The sequence below is a fragment of the Artemia franciscana genome, chromosome 2 (genome assembly GCF_032884065.1).
Source record: "Artemia franciscana chromosome 2, ASM3288406v1, whole genome shotgun sequence".
Lineage (NCBI taxonomy): Eukaryota > Metazoa > Arthropoda > Branchiopoda > Anostraca > Artemiidae > Artemia > Artemia franciscana.
Window position 1 is genome coordinate 16,221,098 of NC_088864.1, and position 17,019 is coordinate 16,238,116.

Here is a 17,019-nt window from a genome sequence, read left to right on the forward strand (position 1 = left end):
TTCTGAAATCGAAATCTCTTGAGTTTTCATCTCTAATTATCGTGACATCCTAAGCTTAGCCTCTGTTTGTCCTCATGAATTCTTGGAGTGTACACTCAACCTATATCATTACCCCAGCCCACCTATTCCTTCTTTCCTTGTCTTTAATTTTGAGTATATATATGAATTATGTTTTAGCAAATTCCTCAATAATGCAACACTATCATGTTAGCTAAGTAGCAAAGTTGTGCAGAATTGGACAGTTTTTCAAGTGGCTAAATTCTATAGGAGCAAACTAATTAATAATTATAAAAAAAGATGCAGCAAAAAAATATTATCAACGTTTACATACTTCTAGCTCCTCAGAAAGCCAATAAAATTAAGATTACAGTAAATTAGAATCTCGAACAGGTGAACTTCGGTAATTGATATTATTATATATCAAATACTCAGCTTAATTTTGTTAGTTTTTTTCCAAGACTGTTCAAAACACATAGTTATCACTACAGTCAAGAGTTTGGCTACTGCCTGTTTCCCTTACTATACACGTTTAAGGTCTATTACCTATTTGGCGTTTAAACAAAAAAAAATGTCTTACAAATATTTTATTTTGTACTGATTACAACATTGAAAATGAAACAAAATATTGAGCTAATGAGCATTCATCAATTAATATCATTCATTCACCTATTCCTTCTCTTTAATTTTAAGCATATGAGTATATCGAGTAAATGAGAGATATTGATTTGAAGTTTGAGTTGATTATGGTTATGTCGTGATTTTTAATGGAATATATATTTTTACTTGTTATTGCCGTATGTCTACAAAACTGTAAAATTTTTCTTGGTGCGGCAGCATTTTGTAAGTTATCTCTATGTTAAATTTTTACATTCGTGTGGTATACCTTGCCCCCCTCCCCCAGATTATGAGGTCTAAAACTGCTACTGCATACATATAGTAACCAAAAACATTTTTTTACAACACACTTCAAGCTTTAAATTTATCTCTGAAAGTCTTATTATCTTAGCTTATCTACTTTCAAAGACAGAAAAAGACTTTAAAATTCATCTATAATTAAACCAAAAAAAAACATATGATTTTGTCGTGGAGGAGCCTTTTTAAATATCTGGTTTAGAAATCAAATCCTTTTAATTTGAGCAGAAGTTTAAACTATAATGAGAGTTTCTTTATTGGTGGTTTTAATTAGTATGTTTACCTACTGCAATTAAAACAACCTATTGATATTAGGCTATTGTAACAATAAAAATTGGATTGAGCTGCAAGCCCCAAATATGCTTTAAAAGAGCTATATTAAATATAGTCTAATGAAGCAAGATTTTTTATTATTAGTATAATAGTTAGTATCCAAGGAGTTTTCAAACTTAAACATCCTGTTTGCTTTCCTGGCAATATATCCCATCCCCACAAATAGCCATAGGATATGCAAAACACTAGAACAGTGAAATTCTTGCTTTATAATATGCAGGATGAACATCAATCAGATTATCATGTTTCTTCTAATTGTTATCCCCTCTTCAAAATCATTTCAAATACTAATTTTATTTAATACTGTAATCAATCACAGACAAAACTAGATTTGGTCAAATTGGGACTGCATAAACCTGTTTTAACAAAGAACCTATAATGCATCATGAGATTCAATTGATGAAAGAATACATTATTAAGGTTATATTTACAAGGCAACCATGATGTTTGTAAAAAGCATAAAATAAGGAATCTCTAATTTTATTAGCATTTTTCTCCATTAGTCGTCAATCACTAAATATTTGTCTTGAAACCTAACCAGTCAAAATTGAGCAAATTCATGAGCAATAGCATACGTCTATTCCTCAAGTTGACACTTTTATAACACAAAGGTTGAAAAACGTCACTGCCCTTTGTAGGGGGAGGGAGTGGAGGTAAGAACTCTAAAATATCTTGCCAGGGGAGCATTGATACCCTTGGATGCATCCCTGACGGTTTCAACCACTAGCACAACTACTTTCCAAAATCAGCAAAAGCCCCTAACCTGGAATTTTACCCTTTGATGTCTCTACAAACCTAGTGGAGCAAAAATTACTTTACCTTACCTCAATTAATACTTAACAGCAAAATTAAGATCTATATTGATCTGCTCTGTGTCAAGGATTGTGAAATTGTGAAACCTGTCAAACCTAGAACTAGAATCTAAATGAATACCTAGGTCACAGACATTTTCAACAGGTAAAATCCAATGTCCAGCAAGATGGTAATGGTAACTTTGTTCTACTTTGCAAAAGTAATGGATAACCCTACACTTATTTTTGTTGACTTAACATGGAGTTGACAGTACTCCAAATGTGCACTGCATCCAAGTCTTTTTGAAGCAATGAAGCTTCATCTGAATTTGTGAAGGAGCAGTAAAGCTTTACATCATCTTCAAACATTTAACTGTGGAATGGCAGACTAGAAGAGGCAGGTCATTGATGAAAAGGCAGAAAAGTACCAGACCAAGGCAACCATCTTGTGGAACCCCACTTAAAACCATCTCAGCAGAGGACAAAGCATCACCTACAATAGCTTGCTGCATCCTGCCTGTTAGATAATGACCAATCCAATTCAATGTTCTGGCACCAAGGTGATATACCTCACACTTTTGAAGTAAAAACGGAATGGAAATTTTATCAAGTTCCTTAGAAAAATCTAAATAAATGCAATCAAACATAAGACCTTCATCTGCAATTCTATGGAAATCAGTAACTACTTCCAAAAGTTGTGTATTACATGAACATTTTTTATGAAAACTGTGTTGAAATGGCTGCCAAAAAAGATTTGATTCAAAATAATTTTTTATTGTCTTAACAATTAGTTTTTCCATAACTTTGGAAAAAATTTATATGTTTGATATTGGCCTATAGTTTTTAAACTGTGTTTTTGTGCCACTTTTATACAGGGGTTTGATTATTGCTTTTTTCCATGCCAAAGGGCAAGTACCAGACACCAGACATAGATTATACAAATATGTCAATGGTTCAGTAAGTACTATTGCAAGTTTGCAGATCATATGGTTCAAAAATCCACAAATGTCTGGTGATTTATTTGTGTCAAAATGCTTCAGGACCTCAAAAACTTGTTGATCATTAAAATCAGAATCATCAAAATCTATTGTGAAATTGGTAGTAAAAACAGGATTAGTAGGAGTTTCACTGAGGGGTTGTGCAAAAACAGATGAAAAAAGTTTATTAAAATGTTCAGCTTTTTCATTATCATTGTCTATATTTGTTTGTGTTTCTGAGTCAGTGAATGAAGTTGAGGATGAAGACTGTGAAGTTTGGTTTTTTCTTATATATTTCCAAAACCTTTTTGGGCAACTTTGAGCTGATGCAATGATAGAAGATTCAACGGCCTCACAATTTGACCAAAGAAGCCAAGTTGCTCTATTTCTTCCTCTTTTATATCTTATCCATGACTTGGTGCTTCTTAATTTAATATGCTCATGCCAATTATCATTTCTTTTTCTCTAATAGCTTGTAGAATGTCTTGAGGAAGACTCTGCCTATTTTTACAGAGCTGCCTATTAACAATAGTCAGAATAAACTTGTCTTGACCTACTAACAAAGCTTCATGAATCAGCTCAAATACTTCATTAGCAACATATTTATTTTCCTTCAACTGTTCCATGATATATAATGATAAAATGAAATTTTGGAAGGACTCATATTCACCTTTAGTGTAATCATACTTGAGAATCTGCTTTTAAGGAGTAGAATAATCACCTGGACATTCAACAGCAGTTTAAGAATGGTGTGATCACTTCTTCCTAATGGATGTTGGAATTCAATATTTCTAACATCATCAGGAGATTTTGTTATTACCAAGTCAAGGACAGGAGGAATCAAATCATCCCAAAATCATGTAAACTCCTGAATGTGTTGGTAGATATGTGTCCTGCAATTATTGAAGGAAATGATGCTCAAATGATTGATCAGAAAGGGAGGTAGTTTGAGTTTTCCAATCAATGAAAGGTAGATTAAATCATCCGCCACTAATACACTTGCACTAACCATTGAAACATTGAGAAGATAGTGTAATAAATGTACATTATTGCTCAGAGATAACTCACTAACACTAGGACTTCTATACACTGCAACAATTCATCCTTTAAGGACACTAAACATCCTTTAATACTCAGAGCTAAGGGATCATTTACTTCTGTGTACTTAGACAATGAATGGACATATACAAAAATTCCATGTTTATAGTGGATATTCACTAATAATGGAAGTTTTTTTAATTTTTTTTTATTTAAATAATGTGCAATTAAAATTTAAATTAAAATGTGCAATACACTCTTTATTTGCAAATTTTATTATTGAATTTTCCCAAACCCTAAAGTTAATCCAAGCAAAAATTGATCAGAAAGATCAAACTTGATATATCCATTATTAAATATGGAAAGCAAAAATTGATATATTGTTTTAGACCTAATTAAGATATTGCCCAACACTAGCGCAGTCACCTGTCTTAAAATTGGGGTGACATGGGTCAGCATTCAGTCTATGGGTAGAATCCCATTTTATGGGGATTTCTTATACTTGAGAGTATAAGTGATTGAGATAGGTGAATACAACTCTAGTGGCTCATGCACCCAAAAAGGTAAAAAGTTGTCTTAATTATAAAACAGAGGGGGGATAGCAATGCAAGAGCCCAAGTGTTATTGCTGCCCTATGAACATATTAATTTTGTATCTGAATTTGATCCCTTGGAAGGGTGATTCAAAATACCTGCCTCTACACCTACTCTCTTTAAAAGAGCACCAACTTTTGATGACCTTTTACAGTCTTGCCACTATAAAAGTAAAACTGTGAAGAACAGATCAAAGCTACAGCTAAAATAAGGCACAAGAAAAGGGTTTTGAGTCTCAAACCTTTGCTCAATCTTGAGTTGTTAAGTTTTAAGGATTTCTAACTCTTTTTTGTAAATTTAGGGGGACATTGACATGGCTTAAAATACTGCCAAAATAATAGGAAATATTGTTTCAAAGACTAGAGCCAATGAAAAAGAGACCAAATAGGCTATTAAGATAAAACTCATGTTTGTCAAAAGTATAAAAAATTATATTATCTTGATGTATTAGTCTCTTACTTTTATACTAGGTTAGATTTAGCCTACAACAAAATAATTATTGAATCAAATTGCATAAATTAGTTGGTAAATTTATAGCAGTTCATATAACTGACTTACCAATAAAATGAACATACCACTTGATGCCTTTTTTATGCTCTTTACAAATATAATAATTGCTTCTACCATGAATTCAAATTTAAGCACTTTTTAACCTAACCTTTTTATAAATAATTTTAGCACTGAGAAAATATAGCATCATTTTTTCAAAAACAAAAAATGGCACTGAGAAAACATAGGCCTAGTATTTTGTAATGGAAAACAAGCAATAACTCATAGCCTACTTTAATTGAAAATTTATCTTTTTTAAGAGCTCAAAAAGTGCTTAAATTTAAATTTGGAATAGAAGCAATCATTATATCCATAAAGAGCATAAAACAAGGCATTGGGTGGTATGTTCACTCTAATGGTAAGTCAGTTATATGAACTGCCATAATTTTTTGAAAATTCATCATTTTTAATAGCTCAAACAGTGCTTAACTTTGAATTACGGTAGAAGTGATTATTATATTCGTAAAGAGCATAAGAAAGGCATCGAGTGGTATATTTACTTTATTGGTAAGTCAGTTATATGAGCTGCTATATTTTACCAATTAGTCTAGGCCCAGGCTGGAGCAAGGTAATAAATGAAGTGATGCAGGCTTGGTCAAAGTAACCTGACACCATTTGATAGCTGCTGACAATCTTACCTCCCAAAAGTTGATATCTTTTCCCATTTTTGCTGCCAGTTTGATTCTTGCCTGAATCTGACGAACTGCATCCTCCCAACTATCTCTTGGAGTAAAGTGACTGACAAGAGTCACAAGACCAAACAAAACGACAACATACAGAAGGGCTCTGAGAAAATTTCTAACATTGAGTCTCATTTTCAAGTGAATATAACAGAAAAAATTAGGCAGTAACTGAGGCTAAAATTCACATTTAGAACTCAACTGGTTTACAACTCAAAAACCTGTAAAGCCGAAATTTTTCTATTCAAAATCGACTTTTTTTAAATATGACGCTAGATGGTATTCATCTGAATAAGCCAAGAGCCTATGAAAAACAACATTAAAAGAAAATATCATGGCAAAATAGATACAAAGATACAGAAAAGCATAAATTACTCTGGTGTCATTAACGTTAGTTTTTCCATGAATAGCTTACGAGTAATTTTGCATGAAAAACCCATAGTCATTTGAATTTTTGCTATTTTTCCACCTCTTCAAACTGTTTTTCATTTTGATGCTAATTTCTTCTCCTTCAATAATCCCCATAAACTAGTGAATCAGAATTTATTAGAATCAAAAGGTAATTGATGGTCCCTAAACTGACAATCAATAAATCAACATCTTAATTTCCCAGAAGAATACACAAGGGTGTAAAATGGAGCAATAGAGTGAGAACAAAAGAAAAATAAAGAAAAAAATTCATACACTGACAAGAGATTGTTGCAAGTAACATAACATACAAATGGCACAAATAACAAATACTAACACAAAGCAGGATAAAGGCCATCTGACTTATCCAGCTTACACTGAAAGTGGATACAATACTGCTCTGCTGTTTTTAATGGCTCATTTAACTCGTCAGCTGAGACTGGAGATTTGTTTCTGGCCTGTAAAGGTTCATAAGAGAAAATTTGCAAAAAAAAAAAAATACAGAGTGGATAGTTGTTTTAGCGCTAGCTGAGAATTTATTCCAAAATTGATTCAATGCGATGAAAAGAGGTATGGCGAAAGAATTGTGTATATGGGACTAAATATGACTTCTATAGCAGGCTATACAAGAGACTCAAATTTCAAACGCTTTTCTGAGCTTCCCACCTAGATGTGTGGTGAGGAGTACCCTCGTTGATTTCACATTATGTCGAATTGAAAAATTAATGGAGGTACATAATTGAATAATTCAATTACCTAGTTGTAAGCAGTCAACATTGCTTGTAGGTTTACCGCTCCTTAAACTTCAAACCAATTTTGTCATATTCCCTGCTAAGTATACAAAAATTCTTCTCCAATATCTTAATTAGATATATAATTATATCTTAAATAGACATAAATAGTATTTTCACTGAAATATTCACTAAGTGTTTAGCACAAGATTAGCCTATCCTTCCCTCTCCTATAGTGTGTTTACCTCACCTTATTTGCGGGAAAAAAGCCATTATGAAGAACACAAAATTTTCCCTTTTTTGAGAGTCATTTTAGTACTTTTTTGTTATGAAGTTGCATTCAAATAAAACTGTATATAGATTTTTCCATTTGACTTTTGTGTGATAAAAACTTACATCTTCTCTTCACCATTTTGATGTTTAAACACTTATTCATAGATTTATAAACTCTGAGACAGAATTTAGGAAAACAAGGTAAACTTAGCCAGGTATTATCTTAAATAGATTTAAATTTAATAAGAAACAGTGCTTGCAAATGATTTTGTTTATTCCAAATTTTTGCTGTTATTTTTCTTATTTTCGGGAAGCTAATTTTTTACAGCTAATTTTCGAAAGCAATAGTTTAAAATGAAGCTTGAAATTGTCAATAAAATTTATTACCACGTAATTATTTATATACAGTATTTGCTATTCGTAGTGAAAAAATTACAAATAATATTTAAGAATGTTGAGCTTTTTTGATCATTATGTCGAATAACCATTTTATTTAAACAATTACTTGAAAAATCATTTGAAAACGCGTAAATTCATTAAAAGCGTGTTGCAAAGACAGAGAGGAATACATTGATGTATTTTAGTCATACAGTAAAATATTTTCTTGCGGATAGCAAAAATAAAAATGAATTTAATATCAGAGCATTTTACATAATCTTAAAATCAAAGAAGCAGATTTTAACTTTTTGCTTGATCGATTTGGAGTGGTGAAAAAAAATCAATAAAAACTAGCTGTTTAAAAGAACTTTTAGCTGCAAAAAAGTCATTTGCGCATTTTCAAAAATTTGAAATAGGGCTGGTCCTAAGCCCATGCTGTAATGTTGTAACTAGTTTTCCTATGGTTGGTTAGCTTAAATGGAAAAATAGTGAAAAATATTGCCTCATTTGTAAGACTTCTTTTCCTTATGGGTTGGGTTTCAAGAGACCAGGGATTCTTCAAAATCAGTAAGGCTCCTAAATCGCTCATGGTATCGTATAAACTGTTGACAATTAAATTTTGTAATTATAAGTTTTGTCATTAGCGATTCAAATTTGAAATCATACCGGTTTTAGCATGATAACCATTTCAGTTTTTACTCTGAACTATACTTATTGTAATAATTCCTGCCATTATTTACTGTCCATTTCATCCTAGAAAAATCTGAACGGATCAAAATGAATTCATGTTTGAAAAATGGGCTCAACGAAGAAATTTTGTCCATATCAGTGCCATCTGTTACTCAGAGTATTCAGAATTGATCTTCAAGATTAAGCTGATTACAAAACTATTTTTAAGTTTAACATAAGCAGATATATATTGGAGAGGAAGCTCAGTTTTACGGTGATTTAAAGAGGAGATAAATATTTTCTTAGGCACCAATGAAGAAATAAATTCAAGGAGGAATTTAGAGAGAATTTTAAAGAGGAAATAAATATTTTCATGGGCAATAATGTGGACAATTTGGAATTTGACAACGGTAGATGTGGGGCTAGATTAGGACCTATTGGAGTTCGTATCTTAGTAGAGTTTTCTGGCTTCTTTTCATTTACATTTATTAAGGTAGGCATACATGCTATGGAAATTTAGGCCGTTATATATAAATAAAACTTCAGGTTCAGGTCCTTATCTCTAATATTGGGTCTTAATAAATAATGGGTCTAAGTTGAGTCAATTTTTAATAAAAGAGGACATCTGTCCTTATAATGAAAAGGAGGAGGTGTCGAGATGAGGTGTTTTTGCCTTTGTAATATGTCAAAGTTTAAAATTGACGAGGTCTAGTTTGCACTGATATCGTTTTGAAATACCTATGAAAAAGAATGAATAGATAAAGGTGGCCTTAGCGGTTCTGCATATAAAATATATTAACAAAATAAATTTATTGCAAGTGCCTTCAATGTAGGTTCAATGTAGGTATAAATCAACCTTAATAATTTCTTTGGTACTTGTACGATATACCCCCTGCAGCTTAAGTTGTTCATGCATTGACGCACTGTAAACCGGTTTATTTCGTTAGTATCTTTCTACTTAGCGTGAGAAACGACAAAGAGAAGTGACAGAATAGATGGGAAACATAGAATTTGTGCTATATATTTTCACAAAAGGGGGGTGGTAAAGTATTTGGACATTGTAAAAACAGAAAACAATTTTTTTCTTCATAATACCAGAATAATTGTAACTAGGACATTTTGCATGCATACCCGCTACATTTTACCCCCACTTCTAATGTGCAAATATATATCCCAAATTTGTTTCCAAAGTGTTATATTTTATGATACTTAGGTGTAATTTATTAGGATAAACCTAATTTCACTTCTTGGGCTGCAGGGGTAAATCATAGAAGTACCATTTCTTTTACCCTTGCAGAAATATGAGCAAAAACAAACCTGACAAAAAATTATTAAATCAAGGAGGTGTTGAAAATATAGTCAGCCAATTTAATTTAGTGTTGGCAGTACTAGATTTACGTGCGGAGTAACTCATTCTTAAATATCTCAAAACAAAACAAAAATGTTCTAGTAAGCAAAATGTTATGCATCTCGTTTAAAAGTGTATATTTTACAACCATTTTGCATCTAGTCCCCGGAAAAACTCCGTGGGGGGATATTATATGGTTTTTTCCAAAATGTCCAAAATAAGCATCTGGGTTAAAAAACTTCAGCTGGGTCAATTTGCTTTGGTTAAAGAGGCACCATTATGTCTCTCAAAGGAGGTAGCACATAATAAAATATAGTCAATTTCTGGTATAAGTTTTTTTAAACCATGAAAATAATGCTTATAGGGACACAATCTAAAATATCCTTAAAATTTGTTTTGATCTCTATAATCATCGAACCCTGAAACTATTTCTGTTACCAAAGCGGATATGATGGTAAACGACTATCTCTTGGTCTAATCGTTACGAGGAGGAGAATATGCATAGAGAATATGAATATGGGTTTGAACTCAATGAGCCAATGAACTTCACCAATTTTTTTTTGCCAAAATAATATATTCGTGATGAGATGCTCTAATTCTAACAGCAGAAAATATAACTAGACGTAAATTACAGAAAATAACAACAGCTGCTTCTAGTTGCTGTAGTTGCTATAGAACTATTTTATGAGATGCTCTAATTCTAACAGCAGAAAATATAACTAGACGTAAATTACAGAAAATAACAACAGCTGCTTCTAGTTGCTGTAGTTGCTATAGAACTATTTTATTCACTTTAACATACATTCTATTTTATTCTAATTTATCCTATTCTTTGACATTTTCTTTTTACATTTTTTAATTTAGATGTCTTCCTTTTTGGTAAAATATTCATTTGATTGTACTTTTTATTTTTTGATTGGCCCTAGTTCCGCTGTTTTTACAATATTTTTGAAATTTTGCAATTTTTCAATATTGTTTATTTTTTTGTAATTGGTTTTTAATAGTTGAGTTTTTAGTAAGTTTTTGATTATTAAGACTGTTTTTTTTTGCAAACAAGTTTAAAAAAAGGTTTCAGTTACTTTGTGTGGTCTCTGTTAGATTTTACTGAAGACGCCTACCGCCAAAAAGTATTCAATTAAATTTAGGTTTATCAAGGGGATCTGTCCGTATTACCGCAAAAATCAACTAGGAGGCGAAAATCTTCAGTTTCGATTTCAGCTTCGATTCAACTTAAAAAAATATACTACTAAATTTAATTATATAAAATAAATAAATTGAAATAAAATATAAAATTATACCTGTTTAGAAAAAAATGTACTATAGAGAAGTTCAGAAAAGGAGTTCCTGAACTTGAATTTAATTTTTTTTTTTTATTCATACCCTTTTAGTAGGTCATTAAAACCATTAATATTTCAGACAAGTAGCACAGTTGACGCATTGTAATTTGATTTAATTATAAATTATTAAGAAGCTTAAAATATAAAACGTACAAAAAATCTGCTAAACTGGTCAGGTAGAAGAAAGTCACGATATTTTTATCCAATTTTTAATATTGCACCAAAGATCACAAACAAGTAAAAAGAGATTTAAGGGAGAAAAAACAAAGGATATGTCTATCGATAATTTTGAAAATGAATTTTTATGCTCACAGAAGTTCTTTAGTTTTTTTTTCTAGCCGGGTATATTCGCAGTGGCTTAATTACTACAGGAGTAGTTTCATCTGCTGTGTAGATGAAAACAAATGTGTTTTAAGTACTACATAAAAAAAACCTGTTTTGCCCACTGGACCCCTCTTAGGTCTATTCATAACTAAAACTACGATTTTCTAGATTTCTCTTTTCGTTACTTCAAAATTGTGAATTTATTTTCCATGAATAAAGATAAATACATGAAGTCATAATTTCGTCAGTGTTACCAAATTCAACCGTCAAAATAAGCAAGCAAAAACAATTAGTTGAATTTGACAACGCTTTTCATTATACAAAAATTTAAATAAAAAAAAATAGCTCGCAACTGAGAAAAAGTTGATAAAGACGAGTTGTGAGGACGGCTGCTGATTCCTCACTTTCCTGGTGTTCATTAAAAAGTTTGATTTATGTTGGTGAAAGCATTGATAGTCTGATAACATTGAAAGTACAATAGTTATAGCCAGTTGGCAATTGAAAGAGAGAAAGAGAAAGAAAGAAATCTATTTATTAAAAAAATAGAATGAACAATATATAGAATTGGTTGGATATTAAACTCTAAAGAACCAGGGTGGCTAAAATAAGCTCAAAACTCCTCACTAAAACAACAATACCATAAATGGTATAACTCATTTTCTTAATAGGTTACTTAAGAGTTTTAAGTATTTTATTTAAGAAACCCCTTTCAAAATATTTGAACTGGCAATTTTAAATGTTTATAGTGAAAAAAGAAATCACCAATGCAACAGCACAAACACAGAAACAAACGCACACCACACAACCGAACATAAAAAAACATAAACTATAAAAAATTACAATAAATAATATATAATAAATAATTTATAAAGTATAATGAATAATATATAAAATATAAAATCAAAAAAGAAAGACAAAAGGAGAAAGGAAGACTGTTTTTCTACTTAATAATAAATATATATAATTACTTGAACTTTGCTACGGTGTAATTTATATAGTGACTTAGAAAGAAAGCTAAAACTTAATATTCACTTTCTAGCGCTCACTTTCCTTTATCCTATAGCCCTTGGATAGGATTAAATAAAAAAAACAAGTTTTTTTAACTGAAAGTAAGGAGCGACATTAAAACTTAAAACGACCAGAAATTACTTCGTATATGAAAGAGGCTGCTTCCTCATCAACGCCTCGCTCTTTACGCTGAAGTTTGACTCTTTCTCTCAATTCTTCTTTTTAAAACAGTAAAAAACTTTAGCGTAAAGAGCCGGGCGTTGATGAGGAAGCAGCCTCTTTCATATACGAAGTAATTTCTGGTCGTTTTAAGTTTTAATGTCGCTCCTTACTTTCAGTTAAAAAAACTTGTTTTTTTTATTTAATTTCTGGACGTTTTTGAATCAATGCATGTTTTGATTTTGGCTCTCCACAGAGGAATAATTAAAACAAAATTTGCATTTTTTTGGGTAAATGGCTTTCTCATAATTTTGATCGAATGATTTTGAGAAAAAAAGAGCGGGGGAGGAAGCCTAGTTGCCCTCCGATTTTTTGGTTAATTAAAAAGGCAACTAGAATTTTAAATTTTTTACGAATATTTTTATTAGTAAAAGATTTACGTAACTTATAAATTAGCTTACGTAAAGAACTTTTGTATTCTCATATTTTTATTACATATATGAGGGGGTTCCCCCCTTGTCTGATCCTCGCTCTTAACACTAAAGCTTAAATTTTGTCCCAATTCATTAAGAATGACCCCAGAATCACAAAAGCCGTATAATAAATAGTTGAAATTACTAAAAATACTTTAGCGTAAAGAGCGAGGTATTAGGAGGATGTGAGCCCCTTAAATGGGTAATAATTTCTGTTTGTTTTAAGTTTTAATGCTGCTCCTTACTTCCAGCTGAAAGAACTTTTTCATATTTATTTTTTCATTTTTTTTTTAAATAATGCTAGTAAATCCTGCGCTCCCTTCATGGAGATTGTCTTCCCCCATGACAAACTATCGATGGAAAGTTCCCCCAGCATATCCCCCTATTCTCAACCTCTCCCCCAACCAAAAAATCCTCCTGAAAACGCCTGTACACTTCCCAATAAACATTACTATATGTAAGCACTGTTCAAAGTTTGTAACTTGTTGCCCCTCCCACGGGGACTGTGGGGGAGTAAGTCGTCCCCAAAGACATAGTTATAAGGTTTTTTGACTACGCTGAATAAAATGGCTATCTCAGAATTTTGATCTGTTGACTTTGGTAAAATAATTAGCGTGGGAGGGGGCCTAGGTGCCCTCCAATTTTTTTGGTCATTTAAAAAGGGCACTAGAACTTTTCATTTCCGTTAGAATGAGCCCTCTTGCAACATTCTAGGACAACTGGGTCGATACGATCACCCCTGGGAAAAAAAAAACAAACAAAAAAACAAATAAACACGCATCCGTGATCTGCCTTCTGGCAAAAAAATACAAAATTCCACATTTTTGTAGATAGGAGCTTGAAACTTCTACAGTAGGGTTCTCTGATACGCTGAATCTGATGGTGTGATTTTCGTCAAGATTCTATGACTTCTAGGGGGCGTATCCCCCTATTTTCTAAAATAACGCAAATTTTCTCAGGCTCGTAACTTTTGATGGGTAAGACTAAACTTGATGAAACTTATATATTTAAAATCAGCATTAAAATGCGATTCTTTTGATGTATGTATTGGTATCAAAATTCCATTTTTTAGAGTTTTGGTTACTATTGAGCCGGGTCGCTCCTTACTACAGTTCGTTACCACGAACTGTTTGAAACAATCATCCACAAACAAAAGAATAACCGCAGGAATGGTTTGTTATTAGCTTAACGCCAGAGGAATCAACAGGACACTAGGACATAACGCCAGAAGTTAAGGACTTGGGGTTGCTAGAAGATGTTGTAAATCTTCCAGAGAGCTTTTACTATTCTCCTTTTATTCTTAAAAGTGTTTTGTATAAATTAGTGTTTTGTTGAGAATAGCCCTTGGATAAAGGGTCCAAATATTCATTTGAAGTTTGAGCAAGTTTCACTGTCTTAAAAAAATCCCTATTGTTTTACCTGTTGTTTGTGTTTTTGATGCAAGGGCTACGTGGCTTTCGTGGCTATTTGCGTAAAAATAAACATAACGAGGCAAGCATGAGCGGAAATTCTCTGCTTTTATTCATCACCCAAATCCTTTGCCGTCATCCTAAAAATTTTCTTCGTCAAAAATAACTGGTCTTTGCGCTGGGAATACCTAAACATATTTTTCAAGTTTTCGCTATCCCGCAAACTTTATTTTGCGGTGTCAAAACAGCATATTGTACTTGTATGATATGCGTCCTACCCAGTGTTCTTCTAATATGATTCTGACGCTAAATCCTAACGAAATAAACCGAAGTAAGATCAAATATAAACTGGTCTTTGCGCTGGGAATACTTAAACATATTTTTCAAGTTTTCGCAATCCCTTGCTCTTTACGCTAAAGCTTTTAATTGTTTTAAAAAGTAGAATTGTGGCAAAGAGTCAAACTTTAGCATAAAGAGCGAGGGATTGCGGAGGGGACAACCCATTTCACATACGGAGTAATTTCTGTTCGTTTTAAGTTTTAATGTCGCTCCTTACTTTCAGCTAAAAAAATTAATTTTTTTTATTTAATTTCTGAACGTTTTTGAATTAATGCATGTTTGGTTTTGACTCTCCGCACATAAATTATTAAAATGAAATTTTTATATTAATTCTTTTTTTGGCTAAATGGCTTTCTCTTAGTTTTGATCAGACGATTTTGAGAAATAAGGGGTGGAGAAGGAGGCCTAGTTGCCCTCTAATTTTTCGGTTACTTAAAAAGGCAACTAGAACTTTTAATTTTTAACGAACGTTTTTATTAGTAAAAAATATACGTAACTTAAGAATTAACTTACGTAACAAACTTTCATAACCTTTTATTTTTATTATGTATACGAGGGGGTTTGTACCCTCGTTAATACCTCGCTCTTTACACTAAATCTTAAGTTTTGTCCCAATTCTTTATGAATGACCCCTGAATCAGAAAGGCCGTAGAATAAATAGTTGGAATTACTAAAAATACTTTAGCATAAAGAGCAAGGTATTTATATCCTTCTAAATACCTCGCTCTTTATGCTAAAGTATTTTTCGAACCCCTCATATGCGTAATAATCTCTTTTCGTTTTAAGTTTCAAAGCTACTTCTTCCTTTCATTTGAAAAAACGTGTTCATGTTTATTTTTTATTGTTTTTTTTTATAGTAATGCCAGAGAATTCTGCGCCCTTTTCATTGGATTTTTTTCCCCATGACAGATTCCTCTAAGGAAAGATCCTTCAACATAGCCCCCTCTCCTCAGCCCCACCCCAAAACAAAATAAAATACCCCTGAAAACGTCTGTACACTTCCCAATAACCATTACTATATGTAAACACTGGTCAAAGTTTATATCTTGCAGCCCCTCCCCCAGGGATTGTGAGGAAGTAAGTCATCCCCAAAGACATAGTTATTATGGTTTTCGACTATGCTGAACAAAATGGCTATCTAAAAAATTTGATCCGTTGACTTTGGGAAAAAATGAGCGTGGGAGGGGGCCTAGATGCCCTCCAAGAGTTTTGGTTACTATTGAGCCGGGTCGCTCCTTACTACAGTTCGTTACCACGAACTGTTTGATCATAATAGCTAGGCTGCATTAATTCAAAAGGCAGTAGGTAACAAAACATAAATTTGATCAGAGAAGTGCAAACTGAAAGACATGTTCTGGGTTATTTATTTCTTATTACTAGGTGCAGTAATTGTTCTAAATTAATTGTTTTTCAGACTTTCAAGGTATGATAAAACAGTCTTGACGTCGTAAACTACGAGTTCCAATTGTTTTTGTTAGTAAGAAAAGAAGATGAAACTTGTTTTCGAATAAAAAAGCTAAGCATCTAACGAAATTAAATAAATGAAATGAAAGAAAATGCATTAAAGTGACTTTTGGAAACTGATGTCTTTGAGGGTATGGGATGTCTAGCAAGGTTTCTCGGAAATGTTACATAAAATGCTTCGAAATAATGCTGAAAAGCATAAATCCAATGATAAATATCCGTATTTTGGGGCGGGGGATTCAGATTGATTAAGGGTGAGTTTAGTTTATGACAGTAAAAGTAGGAAATATTTTAGTCAGTGGCGTAGGCTATCTACATTACCTAGTTATGACTCTGCTGAGTTTATAAAAACGAGCCTAACGCTTACAACTTGAAAAAAAGGGGCAGTTCTTCCTTGAAAAATTACTTCTAAACACCAAAATTCTTGTTAGTTTCATCATAATCTCCGTAAATGCTTATCATTTCATAGAGGGAGAATAAATCCCCATTTGTGAATATCCCATTTGAAGAAAAACTAAGAAAGGTATTTTGTGTCAGAAAATGTTTTTGATGTGGGTACTCTTGAAGAAAGGGGCTGCTCCTTCTTCAACGCCTTGCTCTTTGCACTAAAGTTTGACTCTTTCTCTCAACTCTACTTTTTAAAACAGTAAAAACTTTAGCGTAAAGAGCAGTGCGTTGAAGAAGGAGCTGCCCCTTTCATATACGGGGTAATTTCTGTTCGTTTTAAGTTTTAATGTCGCTCCTTACTTTCAGTTAAAAAACTTGTTTTTTTATATTTAATTTCTGAATGTTTTTTAGTTAATCCATGTTTTGATTTCGGCTCTCC

The 17,019-nt window shown here is 32.3% G+C and overlaps 1 protein-coding gene across 1 annotated transcript in view; it reads right to left on the reverse strand.

Annotated features, from left to right (window-relative positions):
* The window catches only part of LOC136037919 (putative polypeptide N-acetylgalactosaminyltransferase 10), a 53,960-nt gene extending 47,842 nt beyond the window's left edge, over window positions 1-6,118 (reverse strand). Inside the window, exon 1 of the mRNA XM_065720779.1 lies at window positions 5,832-6,118. Coding sequence (XP_065576851.1) covers window positions 5,832-6,008 — 177 coding nt within the window. The 5' untranslated portion in view covers window positions 6,009-6,118. The remainder of the gene's footprint in view (window positions 1-5,831) is intronic.
* Between the last annotated feature and the right edge of the window lie 10,901 nt (window positions 6,119-17,019).